Raw genomic sequence first — 26,112 nt, 5'->3', positions numbered from 1 at the left:
AGAAAGGCTGGATCACTTGGGAAGTTCAGGTCACACAACAGAGTGGGTTAAAATCCCTCATTATTCCATCAAACAAGAAAAATCCCTCATCCTCCTTCCTTGCAGTCTCTCCTCCCCTCCCTGATCACCTCAGTCAGTCCTAGGGAGTGACCCAGCATTCTCTTACCACTGCCTCCCCTCCCAGGGAGCTGCCAGGAGCCTCCCCACACACCATCTGCTCTCCACAGGTGACTTGTGGGTGCCCAAGGACATCCCTCCCACACCATCTTCCTCCACACCAGGCTGCCTCTCCCCATCACCCCCAGCCAACATCCCTGGGGCCTCTGGCTCTGGAAAACTTCATTAAACCTCATGGACAAAGTTTTTATTTGGTCTCTCTGTGAGCGGATGCTTCACACATGGTGCAGAAACTCGCCGCTATGAAATCTCATTGATCTGCACACAGGAATGGCAATCCCTGGTGTCCCTCAGGGCTCCCAGCTGCTGATTCCAAGCAGAACACACTCATGTCTGGCTGCAGATGTCAAACAGCACAGACACACATAGACAACATGTGCATTGCCAGAGCTGTCCACATGCTGAAGGATTATTTTTAGCCCGACGGTGATGGAAATGTCAAAGAGGGTTTTATTTATTTTCTCTGGAAGGCTTGTTGCTTGAAATCCCCATTGGCAGAGGCTGACCCTGACCCTGCTGTCTCAATAGGGTCTGTCATCCAGGTCTGACATCCCTTCCCACCCTTGAAAAAATGTGTTATCCAGCAGGAAGGGAGGGTGACTGGCCCAGAGTGCCTGACAGGGCTGGCAACCTTCAGAAGGCAGGTGCTCATCCAACCCTGCAGCCAAACCCATGCCCACCCAGCCAGGTAGCAGCTCCCCCAGATTCCTTAGTCTTCCCACATCCCAGGGAAGGCCTCTCTGAAGTCACAATGGACAGCAATGAAATGTTTGGGACACTAGCACTGGCCTTTTGAGCAGCTGTATAGTCAGGAAAGGCCTGCAGGCAATGGGGTGCTCTCACTGACTTTCAGTGACAAGAGGGACAAAGTCTCCTGGTGCCTTGAAAGGACACAGAGGACTCCCTGGAGATGGAGCAATCTCTTCCTTCTCTGAAACTCATCCCACTCTCAGCTGGGATTCTTTGTTCCTAGCTGCACCAGGAACAAAGCTAATGACAATTACAAACCTGCCTTGGCTCTTTTCCAGCTCACAGGACCCCATCTGCATGGAGGGCTCTCAGATGGGGCACCAATGTCCCTGGGGTGATGGCACAGCACTGCAGAATGTAGCAGTGTCCAGTTGGGTCTGCATTGCTCAGGGTACCAGGGCATGACATATCTGCTGCTACACACATTGACAGGTTATGCACAATTTTTCCCTCTTTTTTTTAGGGAAGCAGACTCGAGGGCGAATGGCTGCTCAGAAAAGTACTGGCACATCTGAGGTAGTCTTTTGCATGGTTATAGTGTCAGAGAGGAGGAGTAATGGCCTATATTCACACAATAACAAAGGAGGGCCTTGAACCACATCCAGCTTGGGGGCTGTGACCAGTCCATAGATAACCAGGAAGAATAGTCAGTATTTTTCCTTTGGAACTGCCTGTTTATGTCTGAAAACTAGCAAAGACCTTGCCCAGAGGCTGGGACAAACAGCTCCTTTTACTGCCTGCTTCCCATGAGGTTTTCCCCTCCCTCTCCAAGAGGAAATTTCCAGTAACTGAGGTATTAATGCAAAATTAATGCAAGACTATGCTCCTGAGCCAGCTGTAAAACTCATACAGGAAGAGCTCCCCATCCCACACCTCACAATGGCGGGCTGTCCCCAAAGCAGGTCCCAGTCTTCATGAGAGAGGGAAGAGGCTGTGTCTGCACCCTCCTGGTGCAGGTTGGGCCTTGAGGGGTAAACTGAGGTGCCCAGACCTGCAGGCATTGCCAGCACAATCAGCTAGGCAATATTCCTTAACAGAGGTCATGGATCCCTCAGGAGGTTGCAATGCTACACCATGTGGTGCAGCACTGCCGGTTTAATTTGAGATTTCATGGAACAAGAAATGGAAACTGAGAGGAACTAAGTGAGGGGAAACCTTCTTCCTCCACACTTGCCACATCCTGGGAATAACCAACAGGACTCAGCTGAATGACAATCTCTAGGAAATTTTGAAGAAATTTCTTTCTACCATATCCCATTCATTTTCCTCTTGGACTTTACATATAAGATTAGGATTTGAGCCACATGGTTTTCCTGCAAAAGTGCAGGAATTTTGTCTTCCATGGCTGACAGGCTTCTCCATGCATCCAGCTGCATGTGAAGCTTTCAAGGGGCTGTGGTTGCAGATGCTGGCACAGGGGAGCAAGGCCTGTTGTTTCTCCCAGCAGGCCTGAAGGAAGGCAAGAAAAAAGCTGAGTAATTAAATAGCACTCATCAGAACATGTGCAAGAGTCAAACACACTTTCCTGTGCACACTTTCATGAAGCTCTATTGACACTTACCTGCTGAAATCCTCCACTTCCTGGGCTAAGAAATCCATGGGCCCACAGCCATGGGCAGCACCCCTGCTGCTGCCTTCCCTCCCCAGCCAAACCTCATTTCTTTTCTGGAAGGATATTTCGTGCTCACATGAAACAACCAAAACCAGCGCTTTTCCAAAGTCCTGCCAGCTCCATGTACAGGAGGAAAAGATATGTTCCTGGCTAGAAGGAAGCAGCTAATTCCCAGAGAGCCTACAGGTCACATCCTGGAGCATGGCAGCAAAATCACAGGGCTGGGATGGAAGGAGGAAGGTGGCACATCCCATAACTGATTTCATCTTTACTGATACCCCTGAACTCAGATGAGGCCACCAAATGGTGCTAGGCATGTGTATCCACCACACTGCAGACTCAGCAGGGCCTGCTGGGATTTGGGAGCCTGTTTACACAGGGGATTTCAGCAAATAGGAGATTAAGCAACTTACAATTCTTTAAAAACATGTTCCTCCATATCTTTACTAAAGCAAAGGCGACACTAGATGTAATTTCCTTAAAGCAGAGTACAAATATGGGTGGCTGACAGCCAGTTCATTATATCAGAATCAGTTTTCATTAGGAGGGGAACCTTTGTGCTTATTAATTGTTTCTCTAATTGCTTTCTCTCCCCGCTATCAGGGCAGCCTGCTGTCTGCCTGTGCCTGGAGGGCAGAGTCCTGCATACCTCATCCCTGATCTGCTAACATGGGTAACTATAAATAAATGGTGACACCTGGGAGTGGAGGAGAAAAGGGACTGTGCTTCTCAACCTCAGTCTAGTCAGCTTATGCAACAGAAGGTAACTGCTGACAATCTGTATTTATTAACTGAGAGAGATATTTCTGATAGCTGAGGGCTCTGACCTGGCCAGCATAAAACAAAGTTCTCCCCCTCTGAGCTGGAGCTGGATAATTTTGGACTAACAAGAAGTTGCCAATTATTTAAAGTGAAGAAAATAGCTGCATGTTCTCCACTAAGCAGTATTTTAAAACCATGAGGAACTGCTTAACTTTGAAATCTGCTGGAATTTAGCCCCCCCCCCTTAAAAAAAAAAAAAAAAAAGCCCATTTGTGACTACAAAGGAGTCCCTTGGGAGACTGAAAGGTAATTACAAATGTTCCAAATGAGCCTTGTCAATTCTCACCATTGGATTTAACTCCTTATAGTGACAGTCATCCCTCTGATTTGAACCCTCTTCTCTTCTGACATCAGCTGCTGCTGCCAGCACACGATGGGCACATTTGCCTCTGGTTCTCATAGAACAGCACAGTCACCTAAACAGGGCCAAGTCTAATTTAATTAATGCAGCTGTCATGGAGGTGGCAGTGGTGGGGCTCACATATCCCTCCCGTTGGCACCAGAGAAGCAGAAGGATCAATGAGAGGATCTTTCTTGGCTTGTTCTGTGAGGAGGAAACTGCACTTGCCTGGGAGACCATGCCTATGCAGAGGGTAAGAGCTGGAAGGGAGGGAATGCTGCAGAGAGACCTTGCTGAGGGACACTTAGGCAGGAGTGAAAGATGGGGAGGAAGAGCCCTGTCATCTCCTTTGTCCCTACTGTAACCTGAATCACTCATCTAAGCATTCAGCTCCCTGCACTGCCTGCAGAATGATCCTTCAGGGTGTGGAAGTCTGCAGGTAGAGAAAGGGAAGTAGAACCAGTGTATAGAGCATTGAGGACCTTGTGGAGGTGAAGCTACAGCTCCACCTCTTTCCAAGAAATACGCCTACCTGTGCAGGTACACTACACACAAGCACACTCATGCACACCCACCTTCGCTAACAGCAGAAGCAGCCACAGAGTCCATATTTCCGAGGTTTTACTTCTATATCTGCAAAAAGCAAGTTTGCTTCTGTTTCTGATTCCCCACAATTATCGTGAAATGTCCTCAAGAGAGCAGCTCTGTCTTCTCGGCTAAGCGAATCTTTGATGTCCAGCATTGCACTCAGATGTTCCTCCCTTTCCAAAATGACAAGAGGACAAGTAAGTGAATGAGTCAAGAAAAAACAAAAAACAAAAACAAAACAAAAAACAAAACAAAACAAAAACAACCAAAAAACACAAAACAAAACAAAACAACCCAACCAACCAACCAACCAAAAAAAAACCTAAACAAAACAAAACACAAAAAACAAAACAAAACAAAACAAAAAAACCCACCCCACCACCTTGTTTTCTATCCCTCAGTTTTGCTGGACCAGACTAAAGGCTGGAAGATGCTCTTTGGCACCCTCTGGCTACCTAAGGAGGAGGCCATATCCCAAGAGCTGTGTGGGATAGGGCTGAGCTCACAGGTCCCAAGCCCAGGGCACACAGCATCCCTGTAAATTATTGAAAATGTTCAGCTCAGGTTATTCCTAGAAAATGACCTGTATCTATCATAATAGGTTTCAGATAAGTCTACATTTGACCATTTGGAAGCATTTCTGATATCTTTTCTCCCCTCAAATGGAGCTAATTCTTGTTTATCTGGAAGGTTACTAGATTTGTGTTCTACAGAGCACTGTTCCACTGAGCAGGGAAATACCCTCTTGGATATAAAGCAAATGCATCCAGGCCAAACAATCTGAAACAGAGAAATCTATTGTAATCAAGAACAGTGCATCCACTCACACTGAGGTGGCCTCCTCTGAGATCTGGGTCTTCTGAGAACTTCCTATGCCCACTTCCTATACTATTTATATACGTGTACATATTATTTTGCTATGCTGTATCAGATAAGCAGCTTTTTAGCTCAATAGCACCTTCAAAAGTAAAAAAGAAGAAACCAGATGAAGCATAGCATTATCTCTTTCTCTTTATTATTTTTCTTTGCCTACATTTTCCTACAGAAGTCTAGAGAATTCCCTTGCTGCAGGTTTGTATCATGACTGTCATGTTGAATAGGCACTGAAGTAATTATCTACCACAAATTGTCTGCCCCACATTTGAAGGTACTCACACTTTTGGCCTTCAAAATACCCTGTGACAGAGAACTCTGCTCTGCAATCATGTTAAGTCAGAAAAACACAGGCACAGCTCATCAGAACAAAAGATAGTTGCAGTAAAACCACTACAAGCTTTGGAAAAAATGCAGTTAGCTAAAATCTCTCCTTCCTAGTAAAAGCTGTGTTTCAATTCTGTTGTTTCCTGTAAGAAATGTAAGTGTATATTCTTGCTGAATACACCTAGAAATTCGTGAAAATAATTACACAAGGTTTGGTGAAGTGTTGAAGACAAGTGTTTGAAAGTTATGAAATGTCCAAGTTAAGGATGTTCTTGAAACCTACAATTGACACACATATGTGCCTGTAAAGTCTGCATTAAGGTAGTACTTTTCCACAGCATTTCTGCTTTGTTGACAGCAATTTCATCCATCCTCCACCTTCACAAAAGGACATCTCGACTTCACCAGTTCATGTCTGGTAAAGAGATAAACCAGGCACCAGCGAGTCCATTAAAAGGGCCACTGTGCCTGGCCCAACACACTGCAAAATATCACGGGACTAATATTGCTGTAGGTCTTCTGGTGTCAAGCAATCATGTAAGAAAGTACAGAAATTAAACAAATCAAAGACATTACCTGAGGTCAGGAAAATCTTTTAGAATGGGCAGAAGTGCTATTTTCATCCCCTCAGGATCAGAAGTTTGAATAAGTTCTAAAATTGCTTTTATTGGATCCTTGAGAGAATCAGCTGCAGGTCCCTGGGGAGAGAAGCAATGTTGTGTTCAGGGCAGGGAAAACAGCACAGCACATTAAGAGCTGGACTCGTGTCAGACTGAGGATCTCTCAGTGTGGGTTAGAAACTTTGCAGGAGTGTCTGTGCATGTATAGAAATCTGATTTTCCCCCGGGTAACAGAAAAGAATCTCGGGAGTAGTCACAGACTACTTCTAGGGTGGCTGGGCAACCATCTTCAGCAGTGCAGAATCCCCTCCTGCACTTCCTTTGGCAAAGTTGACAAATGTACCTCATTTTTCCCTAAACTGCCTGTCCTTTCAGGGCCATTTCACCCTCTGGGAAAGTGGTTTGCTTCTGGAGGTAAGCACAGCTCTGTGCTTGACCTATGTGAAAACAAGGTTTGTTGGCCAAACATGCTGGCATTTCTGGTGCCCCAAAGCAGCCCCGGGGGACAGAAAAGCAACCTTAGGGAGAGGACGAGGGAACACAGATCCTCCAATAGGAAAAAAGTGGGAAACAGAGCTGGACTGTGAAAATAACATTACATGATTGGCAGATGTTGCATATGATCAGCTCCCTCTAATCTGGCACACACTAGAGAAAAAAGTCTCATCAAAAGCATTTTTAGCAGAGAGGGAAAAGCAGAATGCAGATGAACCATCAAGAGAGAGCTTCAGGTCTTGCTCACATTTTTCATCAGTGCAGTAATGCAGTTAAATTGCTTCCCTGAATTATTGATGCCACCACATCAACAGAGACTCTGTGACAAAGCAAACCTGGAGAACTGGCTGCTGAACTAGGGCAGGAGAAGCCCAGGTTCTCCTGATCTCCAGGAGGCATTAGAAGCAGCATGTCACATGCCGCATGCGGCACCTCTGCATCGAACATAAATTAAAAGAAATAATAATATTTGAAGACAGCCTTCCCCCTCTCCCCCTGCACTGCAGGCATACAGCGTGTCTAACTCTGCTCAGTGCACAAGCTGTACTCAGCTCCTGAGGCACTGGTACTGTACAGCTTCATACTTGGCAAGCTCACTATTACAAAATGCTAATTAATTTGAAGGCGTCAGATTTAGTTAAGCACTACATAGGCAGGCAAGGTCAGAGGTAAACAGCCTGCAGTCTAAAGGGAGAAAAAGAGGTGTTTTGTCAGCAGTGTTTAAGTGCCTTTAACAAGTACTGCTCTTAGGAGAGAAGCAAGGTATTTCCTAATGTGTTGTTGAGAACAGAGGGGAAGGAAAAGCCCAAAGAGGGGGCAGAGCAGGGCAGGGAGCAGGTGCAGCCTGTGCAGCAACTGCATGATAAATTCAGTCTGCAGCAGGCTGTTCACATGCATAACTGTGAGCCTCATGACTAAGATGCAGGCTGTCCCCTGCAAATCACTTGTGCATATCACCTCCGAGGCTTTTGGTGCTCTCATATCAAGTAAGAAAGCACACACATGGGGGACATTGGGGAAACCATTGTAACCAAATGCAACCCTTTTTCACCCAAGCTTAATGTAGGGTTGTAACAGATAATTAGATTTCCTATATCTCCTTTTCACTGTTCCATGCACATTTCTCCAAAGCTGATGCTGAGCACAGCATCACTGGTAAACTTCTGAGTTAAGATTAGAGAATCTTCCTGCTATTCCCCATGTTTCAGTTGCTGAAAGCATTAATTCATCTGTGATTGATCACACCAAGAGAGGTGGATCTTCAGCTAAAAGCAGCTGTGCCAGTGTCCAGCTTTCCACCATGGAACTAATGCATTAATTATGATGGGTCTGAGAGGATTTTAGGGAAGCCTACAGATGATCGTTTTTATTTCATTTTATTCATTGGGCAAGGTAAGAATTGCTGACATATGGCTAGCAAGGGGGTTTTCTGTGAGAAAATTGATTTTCAGTCCCTAGCACTTAAAATGGCAAGTCGTGAGAATGACTCAGCATTTGTGAAATTATTAAAACCAGTGTAGCCACGGGGGTTTATATGCTGTCGCATTTAAGTCCTGTTACCAGAATGACTTTGCAACCACTTCTGTGTTGCTCAGCCCAGCCCCTTATGAAGCACCATGGCTGGGCATTCTCAGCCTGCATCTGCTAATGAGCCATGCCAGGGACATTGCACGGCAGTGATTCTCCAACTGGACCAGCTGAAGGAGGGGACGTTGCTGCCATTGCAGTCCTTGCCCTTGTGTAATCAAGGGACTCATGTGACAGCCTGGTGGCATCCTCAAATGCTGTGTGCAGCACTGCCAATTACACCAGATTATGAGGTGAGGCTTTTTAAAACTTCTGAAGTTGTTTCTGCAGATCAGAAGCAGCACTTCTGCACAAGTTTTCGTCAGAGGTGTGACTCTGCTTTTACACCCAGTCTTCTGCAATGCGCCTTCACCTCTTAATGGTGTGAGGTGTTTACCCCTGCAGGAAGTCTCATTCCTCCCCGCAACCGTCAGCAACCACAACAGCATCAGCATGTTCTTGCCGTGAGGATAACGCCACAGCACAGGGAAATGGCTCAGGCAGCCATCATCCCAGTTCTGAGGGGCTGAGAGGGGCCTGTGGGGAGGGAGGAGACCAGACTGAGAGGTAGCAATGCACACCCCATGTCCAGGGAGGAGCAGCCTTACAGGGCAATCCACAGAGCGGGTGGAGATGTGGAGCAGCCTAGTTGGTTCATCATCCCAGAGGCTCAAGGGAAAGCACTGCCACCCCATGCCATGTACCAGTGGCCTGATGGGGGGAGCTGGCAGCTTCGGAGCCGTCTTCACCAGCTCAGAGGAGCACACCTCATTTTTGTGTCAGTGGCAGCAGTGCAAAATTTGCCTCCTCCAGTCACACATATCAAAACCGTGAACTAACAGCTTCTGACAGATCAGAAAGGAATGTCAGCACATCTGACTGTCATTTCGGTGAAGCTTGATACCCCTGTGGTAAAAACTCTTAAGCTTTTTTGTAGCTTTCAGAATCTTTTCCTCTGCTGGTATTGCTCTTGATGACAGAGAGGAAAACTGTAACCATATCAAAGACTTACTAAGCACTCTTTAAAGATGGTTTGCATCATCCTATGATCTTCTTCTATCTTGTTGACAATCCTCCTCCTCTGCATAGCAGATGGTTTCCTGGGAGTGGTCAGGAGGGCCTGGGTGTATTCAGTAATAATGATGACATTGACAGCCTTGACGAGGGCCTGTTCCAGAGCAAAGATACCCAGATTAACTTCCCTGCACTGAGAAAGGTTCAGTCTCACCTGTACCAGGGCAGACAGCAGATATTCTGCCCATGCAGATGGCTGTCTCATTTCTGTGCTTAAGTATTAATTTAAAATCCTTGATCTAACACTTGGACTACCTCCAAGCTGCATGTGGATGACATAAACCTTGATGATAAGTGTGGAGACATCAAATCAAAAGCAATGGGATCAGTTAGCTGAGCCAGAGATCATTTACACTCCAGAGCTGCAGTGACTCTTGGCTACCAAATACATCACCTGGGGAGAGTTTGGGTTACAGGCAAGGCCAGATGCAGCCTCCCTGGAGCATCCACACTTGACACAGGGCCCTTGGGCACAAAGTTGTGGCTAGGCACAGGGAAGCCACCAGGACAACTCCCTTTTAGCTCCCACTGCCTGCTGAGGAACCCCTGTGCCGAGGCCATGCAATGCCTGACAGGGACAGTGAATGTTTCTGATGGGGGGTGGGCTGCTGCAGAGGAACCACATTTTGTTAGCAATTGAAATCAGAGCAGGGTTAAGCTGCAGTCCAAAGGTACAGGAAATCCCCAGCTCTGTCCAAAGCAGACAAAGCAAGAGACAGAGAGCTCTGGCACAGTGCTTCACCACTGAGCTGCTGCTTGCCCCAGCACTAATGTGACATAATGTCCAGTGACAGGCTTTGAACAACAGCAGAATAGATCCTATTTTTTCTCTCTTCCATTACCTTTTTCCATATTGCAGAATGTTAATTAAAATCATCACTGACAAAGAGACTGCAGACCTGGGAGTCCCGTGCTTAGGAGGACATGTGGCTCATGTAGCAGCAGCAAATCCAGCCTGCACAAAAGAGAGGGTTCCCCGGGTACCAACCTCATTGCTGAAGAGATAGACTCAAGGGTGTTGTAAGGTCCTAGACAAGTTGTTTAGGCTGCTGTAAAGGTGAAAAAACTTGTGTACTTTGTGAGGTTGTTTGCCAATGCTCTGCATGAGACACTGTGCCCTTTAAGAAACTAGACTTTTCACTCCTCTGTGTTCACTCTACATCAAAGGGATCAATAACCCTCACAAATAAGGTTGAAGCACATTAGAAGCTGAGAAGATTTCCAATATAATGGTATTAGGGTAATGGTAGGAGAGGAGGGAGCCCAACCATTCCCCTCTGTATTTAGGAGGTACATTCAGTTTTCACATTTCTTCACTTGTTGGTTTCTCTACTGAAATTACAGAAACATCCCAGCTGTCACTACTCAACCCTGGTGGATAGAGGTACACTGAGACCACTAGATATTTAAAAGCCCGTTTGAAAACAGAGAAAACTGCCATTTGGATTAGTGTTCTAATACTATGCCATCCAAAGATTCAATTACTAATTTTATCAATTTCACAGAATAGAATGCTTTGGATTGGAAGAGACCTTAAAGATCATCTACCTCAAACTCTCCTGCCATGGGTAGGATATGTTACACCAGAACAGGTTGCTCAGTACCCCATCCAACATGGCCTTGAACACTTCCAGAGGTGGGGCATCCACAGCTTTTCTGGGCAACTTCTTCCAGCATCTCACCACTCTCACAGCAAAGAACTTCCTCCTAAAAACTAATCTAAACGTACTCTCTTTGTCCTGTCACTACATGCCCTTGGAAAAAAATCCCTCTCCATCTTTCTTGTAAGATGATTTCCTGAATAACATCTTGTTCTCACTTTCTTATTCATTTCTTACCTCATATATCTCTGCTTTTTTCTTCCCAAAGATCAAAAAGCTTTGCTTTAAGGATTCAAGGATGTGGTCAAAACCACTGTCACACTTTTTGAAGTGGTCCTTCAGTGTTCCCTGAGGAAAAGAAACAGACAAAGAGTGCACCTGTAGAGACACCACACAAACACAGACACAGATTATTGTGTCTTTGCTCTTTCTGCTCTTGGAAACAGACTTCTCCACAAACTGCAGCATCCTGTGCCTTTATTTCAAAGAAAATCAAAACATAAAAGAAAGAAACAATTCCAGCTCAGGAAGGATTTACAAAGTTCTTAAGCCCAAACCTGGAAGACTGAAAACCTGAGCCCTAGGCCTCCTGTTCCCCCCCAGGGTGCTCCATCAGAACCACCCCCAGTTCCCATGTAGATGTGTGGGCCCATGGGAGAGGCTGGCTGTGAGCTCTGGAGACTAAAACTGTACAGTGTAGCCAGAGTTTCTCTTGTCATTTTCCTTTTGCTGCCTCCAGCATGCCCAAGGGAGCCTGTGCAATGAGGCTAAAGATGCTCAGGGGAGCTTCCCAGGGAATGCACAGGATCACACACTGTTAGGAGCCTGGAATTCTTTATTTTCCAGACACGAGGGTGAAGGATGTCTGAGTTAATACACTGGTATTAGAAAGTGTGAAGGGAGGGGGCCTTATCTCAAGGCTGACACATTTCTGGTCAGCCGTCTCTACATCTGACTACCCAGCACAGCCCTGGGCTCTGTGACTTATCATGGTCCTGGGAAGATGCCCAGCTGCTGGGAATGAATAGGTACCAGGTGAAATTCAACTTTGAGGGTCCAGGCAGCACAGAGGCAAACACTACAAACAGTGAAACTGAGGTCCCAAAACTGGAAAAGGTGAAGCTGTCCATATACAAATGCTGACAAGGCAGAGGAGAGTACTAGGTTTGAAGGCCAGGCTATGGCTTCACTTTTCCAAATCAGGACATGAGGGAAGTGCACACCAGCCATATGGTCTGCAAATAGTCAGAATTAAAATGGGTCTTCCATACCTTGACTTTAGAACTGATGGTCTGCAGAGAATGCTCCATAATGTCATCTTCTATCCTGCGTAGAAATCCATTTACCCTAAAATTCTGGTCAGTGCTGACACTGTAAATGTATGTTAGCTTATGCCAGACAGTTCTGTTAAAAAAAATAAATATGGGAAATATTGATCAGATCAAATCATACTATTCTCTCAGATCAAAACTCTTTCTACTGTAACCAACGCAGCTGCCTCTCTAATTGAATGGACACATGCTCAGGTCCAAAGCTAGCTCAGTGACCCACATTTGTGCATTCATTAAGACACTGCCACAAGGGCACGAAAGCTCAGTGTCCTCAGTGTACAATGCAAATGTCACTTGTACCCATCACTAGTGAGATCAGATCACTAAAACATTTTACTATTTTCAAAATTGGGTAAGCATGAAGCAGCCTTGACAAACAAAGTCTGGGTGAGCATCCTGTGTGCCTTCAAAAACCTACAAATACAAGACAAACAATTATCTTCCATTAGAACAGTCTTCCAGTCAGCAAATCCTGGTTAAAATTACCACTAGCTTGAAACTAGACATTTTACATTCAAGAAAGGCTCAGTGTACAACTTCATTCTCAGTAAAGCTGTAAAGGATTACATAAAAGAGACTCATAAGTATTCAGTCTAGGATCCAACATCAGCAACATGCAAATACAACAAACAAAGCAGCTACCTAGGCTCAATGCAAGGCTGTGATGTCAAGTAATCACTGTGCATATGTTGGATTTTGGCATTTTGCTGACTCCAGAGATCCCCAGATAACTTTACATAGGAAGAAGAGAAGCAACCTTGTTTTCTCTGTTGCTGCAAGTGCTTCTGAAATTAGTTCCTAGGTGCAAACATCCTCCTCCACCCTTCTGTGTTTTATTGCTTCCCTCCTTCCTAGCAACCCCAGGGAGAGCCTGGCACATTCCATGGGGTTTCATTCAGCAAAGCACTTAAGACGGCATTTACCAAGTGCACTAGCATACACATCTCGGCATAACCTTTATAAGACTTTCCTGCTGGAGGACAATCAGGCCAGGGAAAGGAAAGACATAACCCACAGTGGGGTTAGCCAGGATAGTGTTCCCACACATGACACAGCACGGCTGCCTGCCTCCTGCTCAGTGTAGGAAGGGGGAAATGGCTGCAGCCCTTGCACCTGCAGGGCCTGGAAGCAGGCAAAAAGTGGTAGTACAGCCCTGTGGCCCTGGTCCCAGTCACAGCCCCCATATGAGCCTCTCTCTTGCTGGGGCAGCCAGGGCAGCTCTGAAGGGGTCTTGCTGACAGCAGCTGGCTTCTCCCATGCTTAAAGGCTGGTGTGCACAGGGTTGGATGACAATATCCAGCTGGAGGCAAGGTTGGCCTCATACCAGAGTCAGAAGGAGATCAGACCGGAAGAAAACTCGTTTTGCTCCCGATGTCATGAAGCTCTGTTTTCTAACCTGAGAAGGCAGCAATTCTCCAGGATTCGTAAGCTGCTGCCGATCTGCGGGCAGCCATCAAGCTGGAGAAAGCTTCTTACTTCATCTTCATAGCTAAATTAAAACAGGAAGAAGTGCCTTTAATCTGGCATGCTCCATAACACATCTAACAGCAATAGCAAACTGAAGAAATATTCTGTGATTATTTGTTTTTTTATCTCATAGTTTCAATTCCCCAGGTGGCATCTACAGCATGACAAGACAGTCTGTCCTGCCCAGCTGGTGAGGAAGTAAAACACAGGAACAGCAGGGAGAGCCCTTGAGCTGCCTGGGTACCTCTGCCAGGGACCAAGAGGCAGGAGATTGATTCGTAACTCTTCCTTCTGCGAAGCAACTCAGGCTTTGCCGATAAAGCTGCAGAACAAAGTCTCAGTGTATATGAATAACCCACAAGGTTTCTGAATGCTTTTCAGTCTCAGTCTCACAAAGGGCTTCTGGACTACTCCATTTTATAGGAATTTCCTTCTCATCATGTGGAGGGCCAAGGATCTTAAATCTAATCTCCATCTGAAATACTACCTACAGCCAGCAGTCCTGGCATTTTCTGCTGCAAGGGGTACACAGGGAGAGAAATACCCAAGAACAAAAAGCAGATTAAGGGAGTCAGAGGAAGTGGTGAGAGGTCAGATGAGAAGATACTCATTCTCCTATGAGAACCAGGACAGAGCAGGGCTCCCCACCCTCCCACAGGGCCAGCACTAAGCACTGTGCATGCACAGCCAAGGAAGGAAGAGCCAGGCCTGGGCACTGGACACATGGCTGCCCCTCTTCCCAAGTATGTTTAAAGTCTGAGCCTCTCCAAAACTCCCCCCAAGGCTTTATCCTGTCCCAGCTACTCCAGATGCATTTTGTTCCCTCAGCTTTAGTCCAATGACAAATACTTAGCACACAAACAGCAATGAAGTGCTGTCTCTCCAGTAACAGCTTGATGGGAAACAGCCATCAAGATCCAGGTGAACACAGCATCACCAGCTGCTTCATCAGGATTTCTTTCTTTTGAGCATTAAGAATGTTACCAAGGAAGAAAACAACATCCTTCCTACCTCTCCAGGAACCTCAGGCACTCTTCCAGGCATTCAGCTTCCACCTTCTCACTCAGGCTCTCACTGACTCGCCTGGCAGTCTCTGTCTTCTCTGTTAGTATCTGTGGATTTCAATATGTGAGAGGAGAACTGGCCAAAGCCATTTGTTCCCTACGCAGTGAACAGGAATATATCCCACTGTTCACCCTGCAGCAAATCCCTCTGTCCTCTAGGCACCAGTTTCTGCTTCAGTTTTGAGAGTCCTCATGGAAACAAATGTATTTTTCATCAGCCTGATTGTAATGCCCAACCCTACACCTTTGCTATGACTGTTTTTGTTGTGGTCAACAAGTCTGTGCTTGGGTAACAGCCTGTCCCTGCAGGTGTTCTCTACTGGCCACATCCAGCCTGGCAGCTCAGCTTATACACAGACCATCTGCAGGAGCACCTGTGCTTCTTTCTACCTGACTCACCTTTGCAGATAAATTTGGGTGCAGCCACTAAAAAGAAAGTTATGCAGACCTAACTATGCATCCTGCAACTCTTCCAGGGCCTCTACATGAGATGTCTGAAGAGGGCAGGTGTCACCTTCCCAGGCACCACCACTCACGCCTGACACAGCTCTGTGTGTTAAACCCTACAGCACATGTCCTGCCCCATTGACCCCAGCTGGGTGGCCCAGGTGTCTGCAGGAGGTGGGCTGTGCCAGACAGCTCAAAATTCACCCCATATCAGGCAGGCTTGAGCAGGTGGCAACTTAATACTACCCATTAGTTGCTATGTGGAAACAAAAACTTGCAGGGGGAGGAGAGCCAGATGGATAAAAGGAGACAGACGGACCCATATGCTGTGCCCTCACAGTGCTCATCGGCCAGAGACAAAGGGTGACTTACATCATGAACGGGTTTTTCCACTGCTCATAACAGATGTAAAAGCTCACCCAAAGGGACAGGATAAAATATGCCACCCCAAAGTGTCCGAAAACCACAGCTGATGAGTTTCCATGACACCTTATTAATTTTCTATCTGAAGTTTAAGTATCAACCTGAGAAAATTGAGGAGGTGGTAATTTCATAAGGCTTTCCTATTAATCCAGGCTCTTCCATCACCCACTGCAGCGCATTGAAACCGGCCAGTTGCATACACAACAGAGTGAATCCACTCATGCTGAAGCATGGCCAGATGTTACAGATATGAGGACTATGGGATTCAAACCATGCTTTGTCCTAGTTCCTGTTAGAAAACTTTCCATTATGAATCAAGAGAAGGAAAAACCATTTTGTTACCTAAAGGCCATTCTAGCACAGGTACATCACTAGGCACATCACTGCTCCATTGCTCCAGCAGGTACAGGGCAAGGCAAGGAGAAACAGCCCATGTTGTGAGCTCTGCATTTGGTGCCTGGGTCTGAGATGGGCCAGAAAAGGCAGTGCTTGCCAGCTAAAGCTGTATTCTCAAGGAAAACCAGCTGCCATTGATCTGCAATACTTCCAATGCCTGAAGTTGTCCGCCATCCCAAAGAACCATGTAGCTACTTGCCTCTCCCATGACCTGAGACATGACTCCCATTGGGGTGGTGAAAGTGGAGAAGAAAGATACAGTCATGACAGCCCACAATCTGCCCCTGATCTGCAGCATCACTTGAAACCCATGTGTAAACTCCGGGATTTATTTTAACCCTTCTGCAAGTCTTGATCCAAACACCCTCTGCCCACAGTCTATGCTACTCCCAAATCAGCAGGGTGTGCTCCTGCAATGCCCTTGGAGCACTTGCCTTTGCTGCGCTCTGCAGAATCCTCTGCACTGCCTGACCCACCAGGGCAGCAGTCTCAGCAGGGGCAAGCAGGGAGCAGCCTGCCTGCATTTTGCACTGCCAGACACGGGGCCCTGTCACAGCTCAGCAGCTCTCCCTGCTTTTATAAAAGTGCTCCGCAGAGCTCACACAGAACAGACTGGGCAACAAACAAAACAACTTTCCAAAAGGTTATGGAAAGATCCAGGAGCATGTATGAAAATACAGCTTCAGCTTCAATCAGCTAAGGCTTATCCTTAGTTTAGTCAGGCGTTATATTCTTTATGTATGCCCAGGACAAAAACAGATTTGGGGGCAAACAGACACAGCTTTAAGTATGGCTTGTAAGACTTTAACATACTGAGCTTAGACTGAGACATGCAAAGCTGGGTCTTGCCAAATACCCACATACTTGTGTGCAAAACCATGACTGCCCCAAAGTATGGGAGTTTTCAGTTCCCCCCAGTTTACCTCAATAACTGCAGCATCTGCACAAGGGGGTTTTCCAATATCCAAGGCTTCTTTCAGCGCTTTCCCTACTTCCTTCTAAATGATAAAAGAAAATTTGAAAGTACAGTTAAGATACAATGGCATTCACAACTAGTTATGTTCCCCAGATTTTCATTATCCATTTGGACTAAATGAATTTCTGCTTCCATTTTTTTGGCTGTCTCATTTAACCCAAAGCCTGGCTATTTTCCAGTGGACCTAATAACGTTGTTATAACATTGTTCTGTTTTGTTCTACATTGTTTGTTTGAGTTTAAATTATTTGCAGCTTTCTTTCATCCCAGTGTCAGCTTGGGTTATCTACAGTCTTCCCTAGTTAGCTTAGCTCAGATGAAGGCGCCCACACAGCAAAACAGTGCTTAGACACATCTCCATGCTGCCAGCTACTGTAGCTGAGATTTTCCACCCTTCCTCTCTCCAACCAGCACCCGCAGAAACCAGCCAGCATTAATTAAAACCATTCCCTTGCTTGAGCCAGGGACTTGTGAGTGCAAAGAGGAGCCGGGTTAGTGTTTAGAGCTACTGTCATGGTGAGATGGGCCCCATGAGGCTGCAAAATGGGAAATTTCCCAAGACTTGGCCGGCTTATGCTAGTTTGAATGGCTGTAAAAACAAAACTAGCACTGCAGAGAAAGGGCTTGTTGCTTAAAACATGATCTGACCTTTATGGAAGCTTTAAACTCAAAAGTCTGCCTTGCTTATTTATTCTTTCATTTCTGAATCTTCCTCCAAGGAATAAAAAGTCTGATCTCCCATTTTGGTCTTTGTTCTTCTCTGGCTGATGAATTAAGAAATTTGTGGCTGTCAGCTGAAGAATTTCATCTAAAGTATATTCAAAACAACTGGCTCTCCCACATTCACTGGAAAGTATTAATCAAAGACAAATAAGCAGTTGTAAACAACCCAGAAAAATTTCTTTCCTCACAAGAGCTATCACCTGACTGTGAGCAAATGTGTGAACAAAATATGCTGAGATAGCACATCCCAGCTGAGCTGCACAGCTTCAAGCCTGCCCCCCACAATGGGACAAAGCATGGCTTAGTCAGGAACTGCAAGGCAATTAATAACATGTTGAGGACAGCACTGAGTTGTTTTGGATCAGATGATGTGTCTGAATCAGAAACAGCTTGCTTGTCTGTAGCTCTTGTAGTGACACCAGCATATCAGGCACCAAAGCTTCAATGTGGAGAGGACCAAAACTTCTATTGTAATAAACAGGCCCAGTTTACTTCTTGTTTCTTTCTCTCTGACCAAAATATTGCAAGGCTTCAGAACCATGTATGGTCAGTACACCTGTGCTGACTGCAGAACACAAGCTTCTCAGTCCTCCTTTTTGTTCATTTGAAAAAATAGAGGGGTGGTGGGGAGAAGACACAGACCCAAGTGATCCTTTGCAGGTCAGTGTAAATGAGAATGAGCCCTGGCATCATGGTGGAAGGTCTACCTTGCACTCTCTCCTAATTCCCCAGTACAGCAAGGGCAGAGGTGACAAACTGGCAACCCAATCAATAGCATAAGCATTTTCAGTTCACCACTTTTGTGACCTCAAAGGCACAAAGCTTCCTTGCACCAGGTGTGTCCAGACTGAGAATGCTGCCTGGATGCAGAGCTGATCAAGTTCCCCACACTGAAGTTTTGAAGTGGTTTTGAACCCCACATGGCATCTGGGCTCTCAGTACCTTCAGGTATGCTCACAGTTCTCACCACTCATTTCTGTTTAAAGTCCTTTTAGTTTGCACAGATATCAGGCTGCAACACCCAATGATAAGCCAGGTATTCATAAGCAAAGCAGATAATGGCTTATTCTGGTCAGGTTCTTCTCATTCTGTAAAATTTAGTCATCCATTGAAGTGGCAAAACACACACCATGTGATTTAGTCACAACTATATATGACAATTGTTAAGAGAGAACAACAGGATATTTGCTCAATAACAACTTCCTGTATATTAGCATAATGAAGGGCTGAATTACCCTAGAAGCAGAAATAGAGGGATAAAGCAGGTTTCATAAACTGTGCCACTGAGCTGAAGAGACAGCCATAATTTTTCCATATGGAGTCAGCTTATGTCCACTTAAGCTCATTAGCTTGAATCTGGAGCTGCTCTCAAGCTGACCAGATTTGAAACGAGCTGGGCAATGCTGTGCTACACTGTCCAGCACTTTCAGCTCTGTGCAACTCAGCGCCACATTGAGCTGTGATGCTTCAGGATCCAAGGTGGCATGAAAACTCAGGGCAGCAAGGCACAAAAGCTCTTAACCACTGCCAGACTGAGGTAAGCCTGCTCAGCACATGGTGTATCAGGAAAACAGAAAGCCCATGGTTAAGCAAAAGCATTCTTCGGCTATTACATTAGAGGGAACTAAAAAAAAAAAAATTAAATTTCCCATCACTGTTGGTCAACATCTTTGAGGCCTTGTCAATGACTCAGTGATTTGCTCTAGGATAACCTCAGTGGCACTGCCCTGAATTAAGTCACTTCCTTCATTCAAACAAATGCTAAAAAAAGAGCTTAAGAACACATGGTCTTCCCCAGGGTGATGATTAAAAACAGCCCATAAAGATACTTAAACACTGAAACCAGTAGGCTTTAAACATATTGTAACCAGCTGGCACTGCTACTCCCATATTTGTTACTACCTTCGTGTTCTACATCAGGGATAATTCTTGAGGAAATTCTCTGCAATTTAAAGTACTTTCCCTGGGATGATTCAGCAGTTTGCCATGGAATTTCCCCTCCTCTGCTCCCCACGGGCTGGTGGAAATGGAAAGTAAGAGCTGAGTGTGGTAACTCCTGCTGTTGCATTTCAGCTTTAGCTGAATAAAAGAAGCCCTGCTGAGTTTTCCAAATAACGTGGTTTCCTCTGGAACTCCCCGTTGCTACAACACATCTTCCCTGCTTCATTTGTATTCTGCATGTCTCAACAGAATTCTTCAAAGGGAGTGCTTTGGTGAGAAAAGAAAGAGATGCTGCAGCCTCAGGGCTGGGGTCACCTGTGGATCACAAGGCAGGATTCTCTGTGGAGGGCTGCTGGGTGGGCACCATCTGCACATTTTCTTGTGCTGAGCTCTGGAAATAATCTTTGCTGTAACATCAGCAGTGTCAGTCCAACATGCTGGAGAGGACTGTGAGGGGTCCACATACAGACAAACTCAGCAGCCTCAATATCCTGCACGTTGAGGCAAAGGGGCTGTAAAAACCCCACAACTCTTGCATACGATGGGATCATTAACAGATGGAAAGAAGACAAACAACATTTTGGAATGGCCCTCAATAAGGAAGTGGGTTTCACACATTATCTCCCTTTCCTCCAGATGAATGGGCTTTTGAGCAGAGCAGATTGCAGCTCTCTGACTATACAGCAATGGGATAAAGAGAGATTTGCAAATTTCCCAGCGTTTCTTTGCTAAGGAGCAAGGACAAGGCAGCCTCACTTCGGCAGCAGACAATCGTGGACCCTCACATCTGGGCTCTGCAATGAAACTCAGTCAAAATAGAGACCTTGGGATTCACACATGCCCGAGCAGAGCTGGTTAACAAGGACCACCCCCCCCCCCCACCCCCCCCCGCCCTTAATTTAAAACCATGGGAATAAAACAGGCAGATTGGGGTAAAACTCCTGAGTTCTTACCCGTGTGATTGCAAGTAACTTTTCTTCAGTCCTCAAAAGAATCCACACGAGGCACTGTGCACCAAGGGAAAGGCTGTGCTGGGGCGTGTGCCCGGGTCCCACACATGCCTGGCTGCCACTGTACACAGAAACAAGAGCTCAGCCAGAGGGGCAGCTCCCCGCGGGTCCACAGCGTCGCCTGCCTGGCACCCCCTGCTTGGCACCACAGCCTCACACTGAGCAAACAGGGTGCCCTGAAAGAACCCAGCAGCGTTTGCCACGCTTGGGCAGCCACAGCACAGTAAATGCTCTTTACAATGGCCTTTTGCCAGCTTTTCTTTTGTGCTGTTTCTTTTCCTTCTTCCTACATTTGCTGCCCAAGTTAAGGTTTTTGCTTCTTGTCCCCCTCTCTCCTTCCATCGCTGCTGCTGCTCAATTCCATCTTAATCTTGGGGACAGTCTCCCAAGCACACTTGCATGAATGCACAATTTTGCAAGTGTCACATATCCTTTCTGAATGGAATAAGAAGCAGCTATATACCAAGACAACTGCATCTATGCATGAGCTTTCATAGAGGCTGTAACTGTATTAAGAAAAGAAAAATCAAATGCTGAAGTCTGGCATCTCTGCTCTTCTCATTTCCACTTTTTTCACTACCGTCTGACTAATACAGTCACTGGTATTACTTGTTTGGAGTTTGGTTTTTTTCTTGAAGGAATTCTGCATTTATATAATATTTTTCCTATATTTGACTTTTCTTTATATAATTAAATTACATAATTTTTCACCTCAATTTTTTAAAGCTTTCAATATTTCATCAATCCATTACTTCAAAGTTTTACCATTTTATAAGCAGCAGTAAAAGGGATGCCTCCTGACCACATTTACCATGTGTCCAATGATGGCCAGTGTGCACCCACCACACTGCTTCCCTCCTTCAGGGGCTGGCTAGGGGAACAGCCCACCTGATGAGCTGCTAATTAGCTAATCAAGTATTTATAAGTGTAATTAATACAAGGAACAGAGAAGCTGTAGGCTTGGATGAAAGAAATCAAATCATCCAAAAAGGCTGAGAGTTATTAAGGCATGAGTAGTTTGGAGCTGCTAAGTAGCAATTAAATCATGGGCACAGAGAATCAAATGCCTCACCCGCCATAAAAAAAGAAATCACAAGAAAGTTTCAGGCTTTGATGACACACACAGGCTTTGAATTCACATTGGGCCAAAGGGTCCCAGATGTGCCACTCTTCAGAGGCAAAGCCATATCTGTTTGCCCAAACTTGGGCAGGAATTTAATGATCTCTTACATGTTTTTTCCTGTGATCTGAACACTAACGAAGGAAATGCAGAAATAAATGGGAAAACTACAAGCCAGATAAAGCAGAGGGAGAACGAAGGGCAGAACAAGAGAAATTCATAGAGCACCATGCTGACATAAAGGCCAAGGAAAATTACTCTGGGGTAATTGGAGTATTATGGACCTTGTTAAGAAAGGTTTCATGCGAGGAAAGAAATTGTTCAATAAAGCAGAAAATTGTGCATGTCCAACAGGAGTCCAGCAGAAAAAAATATGTGCCCACCTCAGGTGGGCATTCACCCTGAATCCGGTATTAAGGATTTAGAAAGAGGCAGTATTGCAATGAAAAAAGGCTCTGGTTCTGAGAGCATAGAAGATAAAAGAGGCAATGGGCAAACCTAAACTCAGCAAAAGTCCCGATCATCACTGTGTTATGAGGAAGTGGGGACTGTTCCTAGAAACAAAAAATAGAGATGTAGGAAAAAAGTCCCTCAGACATACCTTTTGTACATTTTGGTGCTCCATTCATAAATTAAAAGGCTTTGGCTGAAGTTGAAACAGTTACTGTCAATAAGTGTGGCTAGATGAGAACACAAAGAGGCATGACAGCAGTGGGCATAGGTGACGAACAGTCCTGCTTCCTTGAAGACGTCACTTCTGTGCTCTAGGCTCGGAAGAAATGTCATCTCCAGGTGACTCAGGTGCTGTTTTAGTGCAGTCTCATCTGTGTTAGTAGAAGAACCAAATAGGGGAATCTGGGCAGTCATGTACTGCATTAGCTTTTCCTCCAGATCTTTTCTCCAGAAGTTTGGGCTCCATGTGAAAACAGACTCCATCTCTAGGCCATTGCCAAGCCTCTCTACTTCCTTCTGCTTCTTCCACTTCAGTGATTCCCCCACTGACTGCAATGGCTCCAGGAGCATCCTATCATCTCCACTGAGTGCTTCTCCCACTACAGTCCACATTCGTTCAGCCAGCAGCGCATAAAGTGATTCAGACTTTCCCATACCATCATTTCCAGAATGCTCCAGATTATGAATTTGATCACAAGCTTCCAAAAATTTTCCTTGCTCAATGAATCTGCAAATGGTTTCTTCTGCAAGAGAATAAGAACACAGCTTGCTGTTTGTTCACTTGTCTCTAGGACCATCACTTTAATAACCAAGTATCTAGGTTATATGTATTCCAGAATTCCTCAGGATCTACTCAGGATCACCCCACTTAAAGTCTAGCACTAGTATCTCTCCATTTCCTCAGGGCAAACACTTTTTTGTTTCTAAATTTCTTTCATCCTTTCTCCTCCAGGTTAACCAAACCTGCAGATTAGTCTGCAGCTTTCTGTCATCATTCCAGAGAGCTCCTTATGTGAGCAATGAAGGTTCATTAATTAAAATCTATCCTTGTAAGATGTGTACCTTCTGTCCAGACAAAAATCATTAAAGAAAGGACATCTTCTGAACAAGCCAACAGCAGAAAGTCAAGTCTGGAAGGAATTTTCTGCCTTTTCTACAGAAACCCTGGCAGGACCAAAGTGCTGCAAGCTTCTTTGGAAGGAAGATTTTCAGTGCTGTTTGTTTCCAGTGTATCTTACCTAGCACATCCAGCCAACCAACAAGAGTTAAATGTACTCTCACAGCAGATGCACAGAGCCACAGGGCTTTTTCCATGTGTTTTACAGATTACAAGGTAGAGCAACAAAGGGTTAAGGTGTGTCCAAAGGTATCTGGAGCAGAGCCCAGAGGACAAGCTAAACTTGATGAGAATGCAGGGAAAGTTAAATAAAGCCAGAAGCAGTGGGACTTAAATAATTCAGGATACATCTTTGGAAGTAGAGTGAAGAATGAAAGGAGTATGAATTTCCACTGTTTTGCCTATATCCTTCCTACCTTTCCTCTAAGAAAACATCTGAAATGTGGAGTAAGAATTAAGTTGAACAGGACTGGAGAGAGGAACATGACATGAAATAGAGAAGGGTTGATGCAAGGATGTTCAGCAAGGCAATTGGCAAGTTTTTCAGGAGGGGTCTACAAGCTGCACCTGTCTTGCCTCAACACCTGCAACACATGGGAAATGTTTAATTGGCACAACCAGCCTGTGTACAACCCACCTCCCCCTTCCATCTGTGGAGGAACAGCACAGTCGCATGGATGGGGTGTCAGTCACACGTACATCATCTTTCTCACAAGACTCATCAGGAGTCTTTGCAGAGATGAAAATAAGAATAGTAAAGGGAAACATTTCTGAGGCAAATGAAAAGTGAAATACAGAACTGTCCAGAGTAGCAAGTGTAGAGTTCAGAAGGGACAAGAATTCAGGTGAAGGATGGGGAGGAGGAGAGTCGAAAGCACCTAATCCAGAAGTTTATGAAAAACAAGAACCTGCAGGATGGGAGAGGCAGAGAAGACATAGGCCTGGACCCAGAGATAACTTCAAGGTTACCTGCAGGCATCCCTCTCTCCACTCTTTTCTTGCTGGTTGGCCTCTTCAGCAAATTCCCTGCCACATCCTCAGCACTAGCCTTCTCCACCGTCTCCTTCCCACCAAGCACAGTCTTCAGCAATTTGCCTGCCAAGGTTTTCAATTTCCCTTTTCTCTTCACCTCCTTCTTTCTCTCCTCATGTGTGGCCTTGGGCAGTATTCTTGTATCTTCCCCAGCCATTTTCTCCCCCTTCTTGTTGCCTCCTCCCACACAAGCAGCCCAGGAATGCTTTGTCTTCTTCATGATCCAGATTTAGGTGCTTTCTGTCCAACTGGGAATACTATCAAAAGAAAACATGAGAAACAGTTGTATGTAAAGTAATCTTAGTGTCTATCTCCTAGAGTTCTCTCTTCTTCTAATATTTTTTTTTCTGTGCAGCTACAGGCTTCAGCTGCCTTTGAAAAAGCCTAACCTGGTTCCTGTCTGTGCCAAGTGAGGACACTTTTATAGGCTTCCAGCCTCTTATGTAATCCTTCCCTCTTCTGGGTAAATAATGTCAAAAACCTCATACATAATCTAACCACAATCACTGAGGGAAAGCCAGGGGATTTTTGGCATTTTCCAAACTACTAAAATATCCTTGCACTGCCAGTGATCTTAATGGTAATCCTATCAGTTTAAGGGAATTGATTAGTAATACTTTCTATGAAGCACACATCCTTTTCCACCCATGCCGCGTGTCCAGGCTGCACCTGAGTTTTTCTTTGGCAGGGAGATCATATCTGGGTTTGCAGCCAAGTTTTCCTTCACCTCCCAGCAAGCCTAGTACTTAGGCACCAGGGATGTAAAGGCCCAGAGAATGGGTGTTGGTTTCCATGTTTTAATAACACCATTCAGAGGAGCTAAGAGCGATCTCAGCCTTCTGGAATGTGCAACATTCCGGCAACTATGTACTCTAGTATGTATTATTTTAAAATTAAATACACACACATGGATATAAATGACAGAACATTGCAGCAATCCACCCTATATATGTGTGTACGTGTGTCCATACTTGTGTGCACACATATATGGATCAGTTCACCAACCACTATCCACAAGTGAAGGAAAAGGAAGTGTGTGTCTGCTTAGCACGAGGTCCATATTGGGCTGCTAAAGGTTCTGACCATAAACCACAGAAAAAATTCCTCCACAGAGAGCATCCTTTAAATCCAAGAGCTTGCATTTAAAATAGATTTTAAGTCCCTACACTGCTGTGAGAACTTGGAGAGGAGTTGAAATTCTGTCCTTACCACACCCTTCTTGCAAGAGAATTAAAAGCTGGGTTTAATTCTCCATTCCATTATTATAAAGATTAAATAAAAAACTTGAGGATTTTCATCAGCTGAGGATGGTTTGCATTAATTATTATGAGCTGTATTGATTCAAAACCATACACTATGCAACAATGATTTCAGGAGTATGAATTTAAGGGGTGATTTTTCCACACATCATCTAGACTCTTTCAAATAGGTTAATTCATATTTCTGGGTTTAATGTCTGCAGTTTCTTCCAAGATTTTCTACATTTTCATGATAGTAAAATTCCACTAGTTTCCTGCTTGGAAGCCAAGTAAATGTTATGTTGTTCTGACTCTTTTATTGGTGCTTAATTCCACCAGCATGTTATCACAAAGCCGTTTGATTCATCAGTAACAATAGGGAGGAGGAAATAAACACATTTCATTTGGAAAGAGAAACAGAAATTCCAGCAGTGGTCACACATTTGAGCTGCTGCCAGTAGGAAATACTGAGATTGCAAAATACAGTGTTTTCCCAGCTTGTGAATAAAGTTGAAAATTTAGAGGATTTA

General features: G+C 45.1%; 1 protein-coding gene across 1 annotated transcript in view; it reads right to left on the bottom strand.

The window, feature by feature from the left end:
• Nucleotides 1–2,136: 2,136 nt before the first annotated feature.
• The window catches only part of LOC136362836 (exocyst complex component 3-like protein 2), a 36,378-nt gene continuing 12,402 nt past the window's right edge, over nucleotides 2,137–26,112 (bottom strand). Inside the window, exons 3-14 of the mRNA XM_066321709.1 lie at nucleotides 24,282–24,601; nucleotides 22,344–22,938; nucleotides 20,566–20,683; nucleotides 16,897–16,971; nucleotides 14,655–14,755; nucleotides 13,573–13,665; nucleotides 12,117–12,249; nucleotides 11,083–11,193; nucleotides 9,183–9,338; nucleotides 6,066–6,187; nucleotides 4,277–4,462; nucleotides 2,137–2,376 (exon numbers count right to left, since the gene is read on the bottom strand). Coding sequence (XP_066177806.1) covers nucleotides 4,282–4,462; nucleotides 6,066–6,187; nucleotides 9,183–9,338; nucleotides 11,083–11,193; nucleotides 12,117–12,249; nucleotides 13,573–13,665; nucleotides 14,655–14,755; nucleotides 16,897–16,971; nucleotides 20,566–20,683; nucleotides 22,344–22,938; nucleotides 24,282–24,564 — 1,968 coding nt within the window. The 5' untranslated portion in view covers nucleotides 24,565–24,601 and the 3' untranslated portion in view covers nucleotides 2,137–2,376; nucleotides 4,277–4,281. The remainder of the gene's footprint in view (nucleotides 2,377–4,276; nucleotides 4,463–6,065; nucleotides 6,188–9,182; nucleotides 9,339–11,082; nucleotides 11,194–12,116; nucleotides 12,250–13,572; nucleotides 13,666–14,654; nucleotides 14,756–16,896; nucleotides 16,972–20,565; nucleotides 20,684–22,343; nucleotides 22,939–24,281; nucleotides 24,602–26,112) is intronic.

This window comes from Sylvia atricapilla, chromosome 6, assembly GCF_009819655.1.
Source record: "Sylvia atricapilla isolate bSylAtr1 chromosome 6, bSylAtr1.pri, whole genome shotgun sequence".
Classification (NCBI taxonomy): Eukaryota; Metazoa; Chordata; class Aves; order Passeriformes; family Sylviidae; genus Sylvia; species Sylvia atricapilla.
The sequence above is the reverse complement of the archived record's forward strand: the minus strand, read 5'-3'. Positions and strand labels throughout refer to the sequence as shown.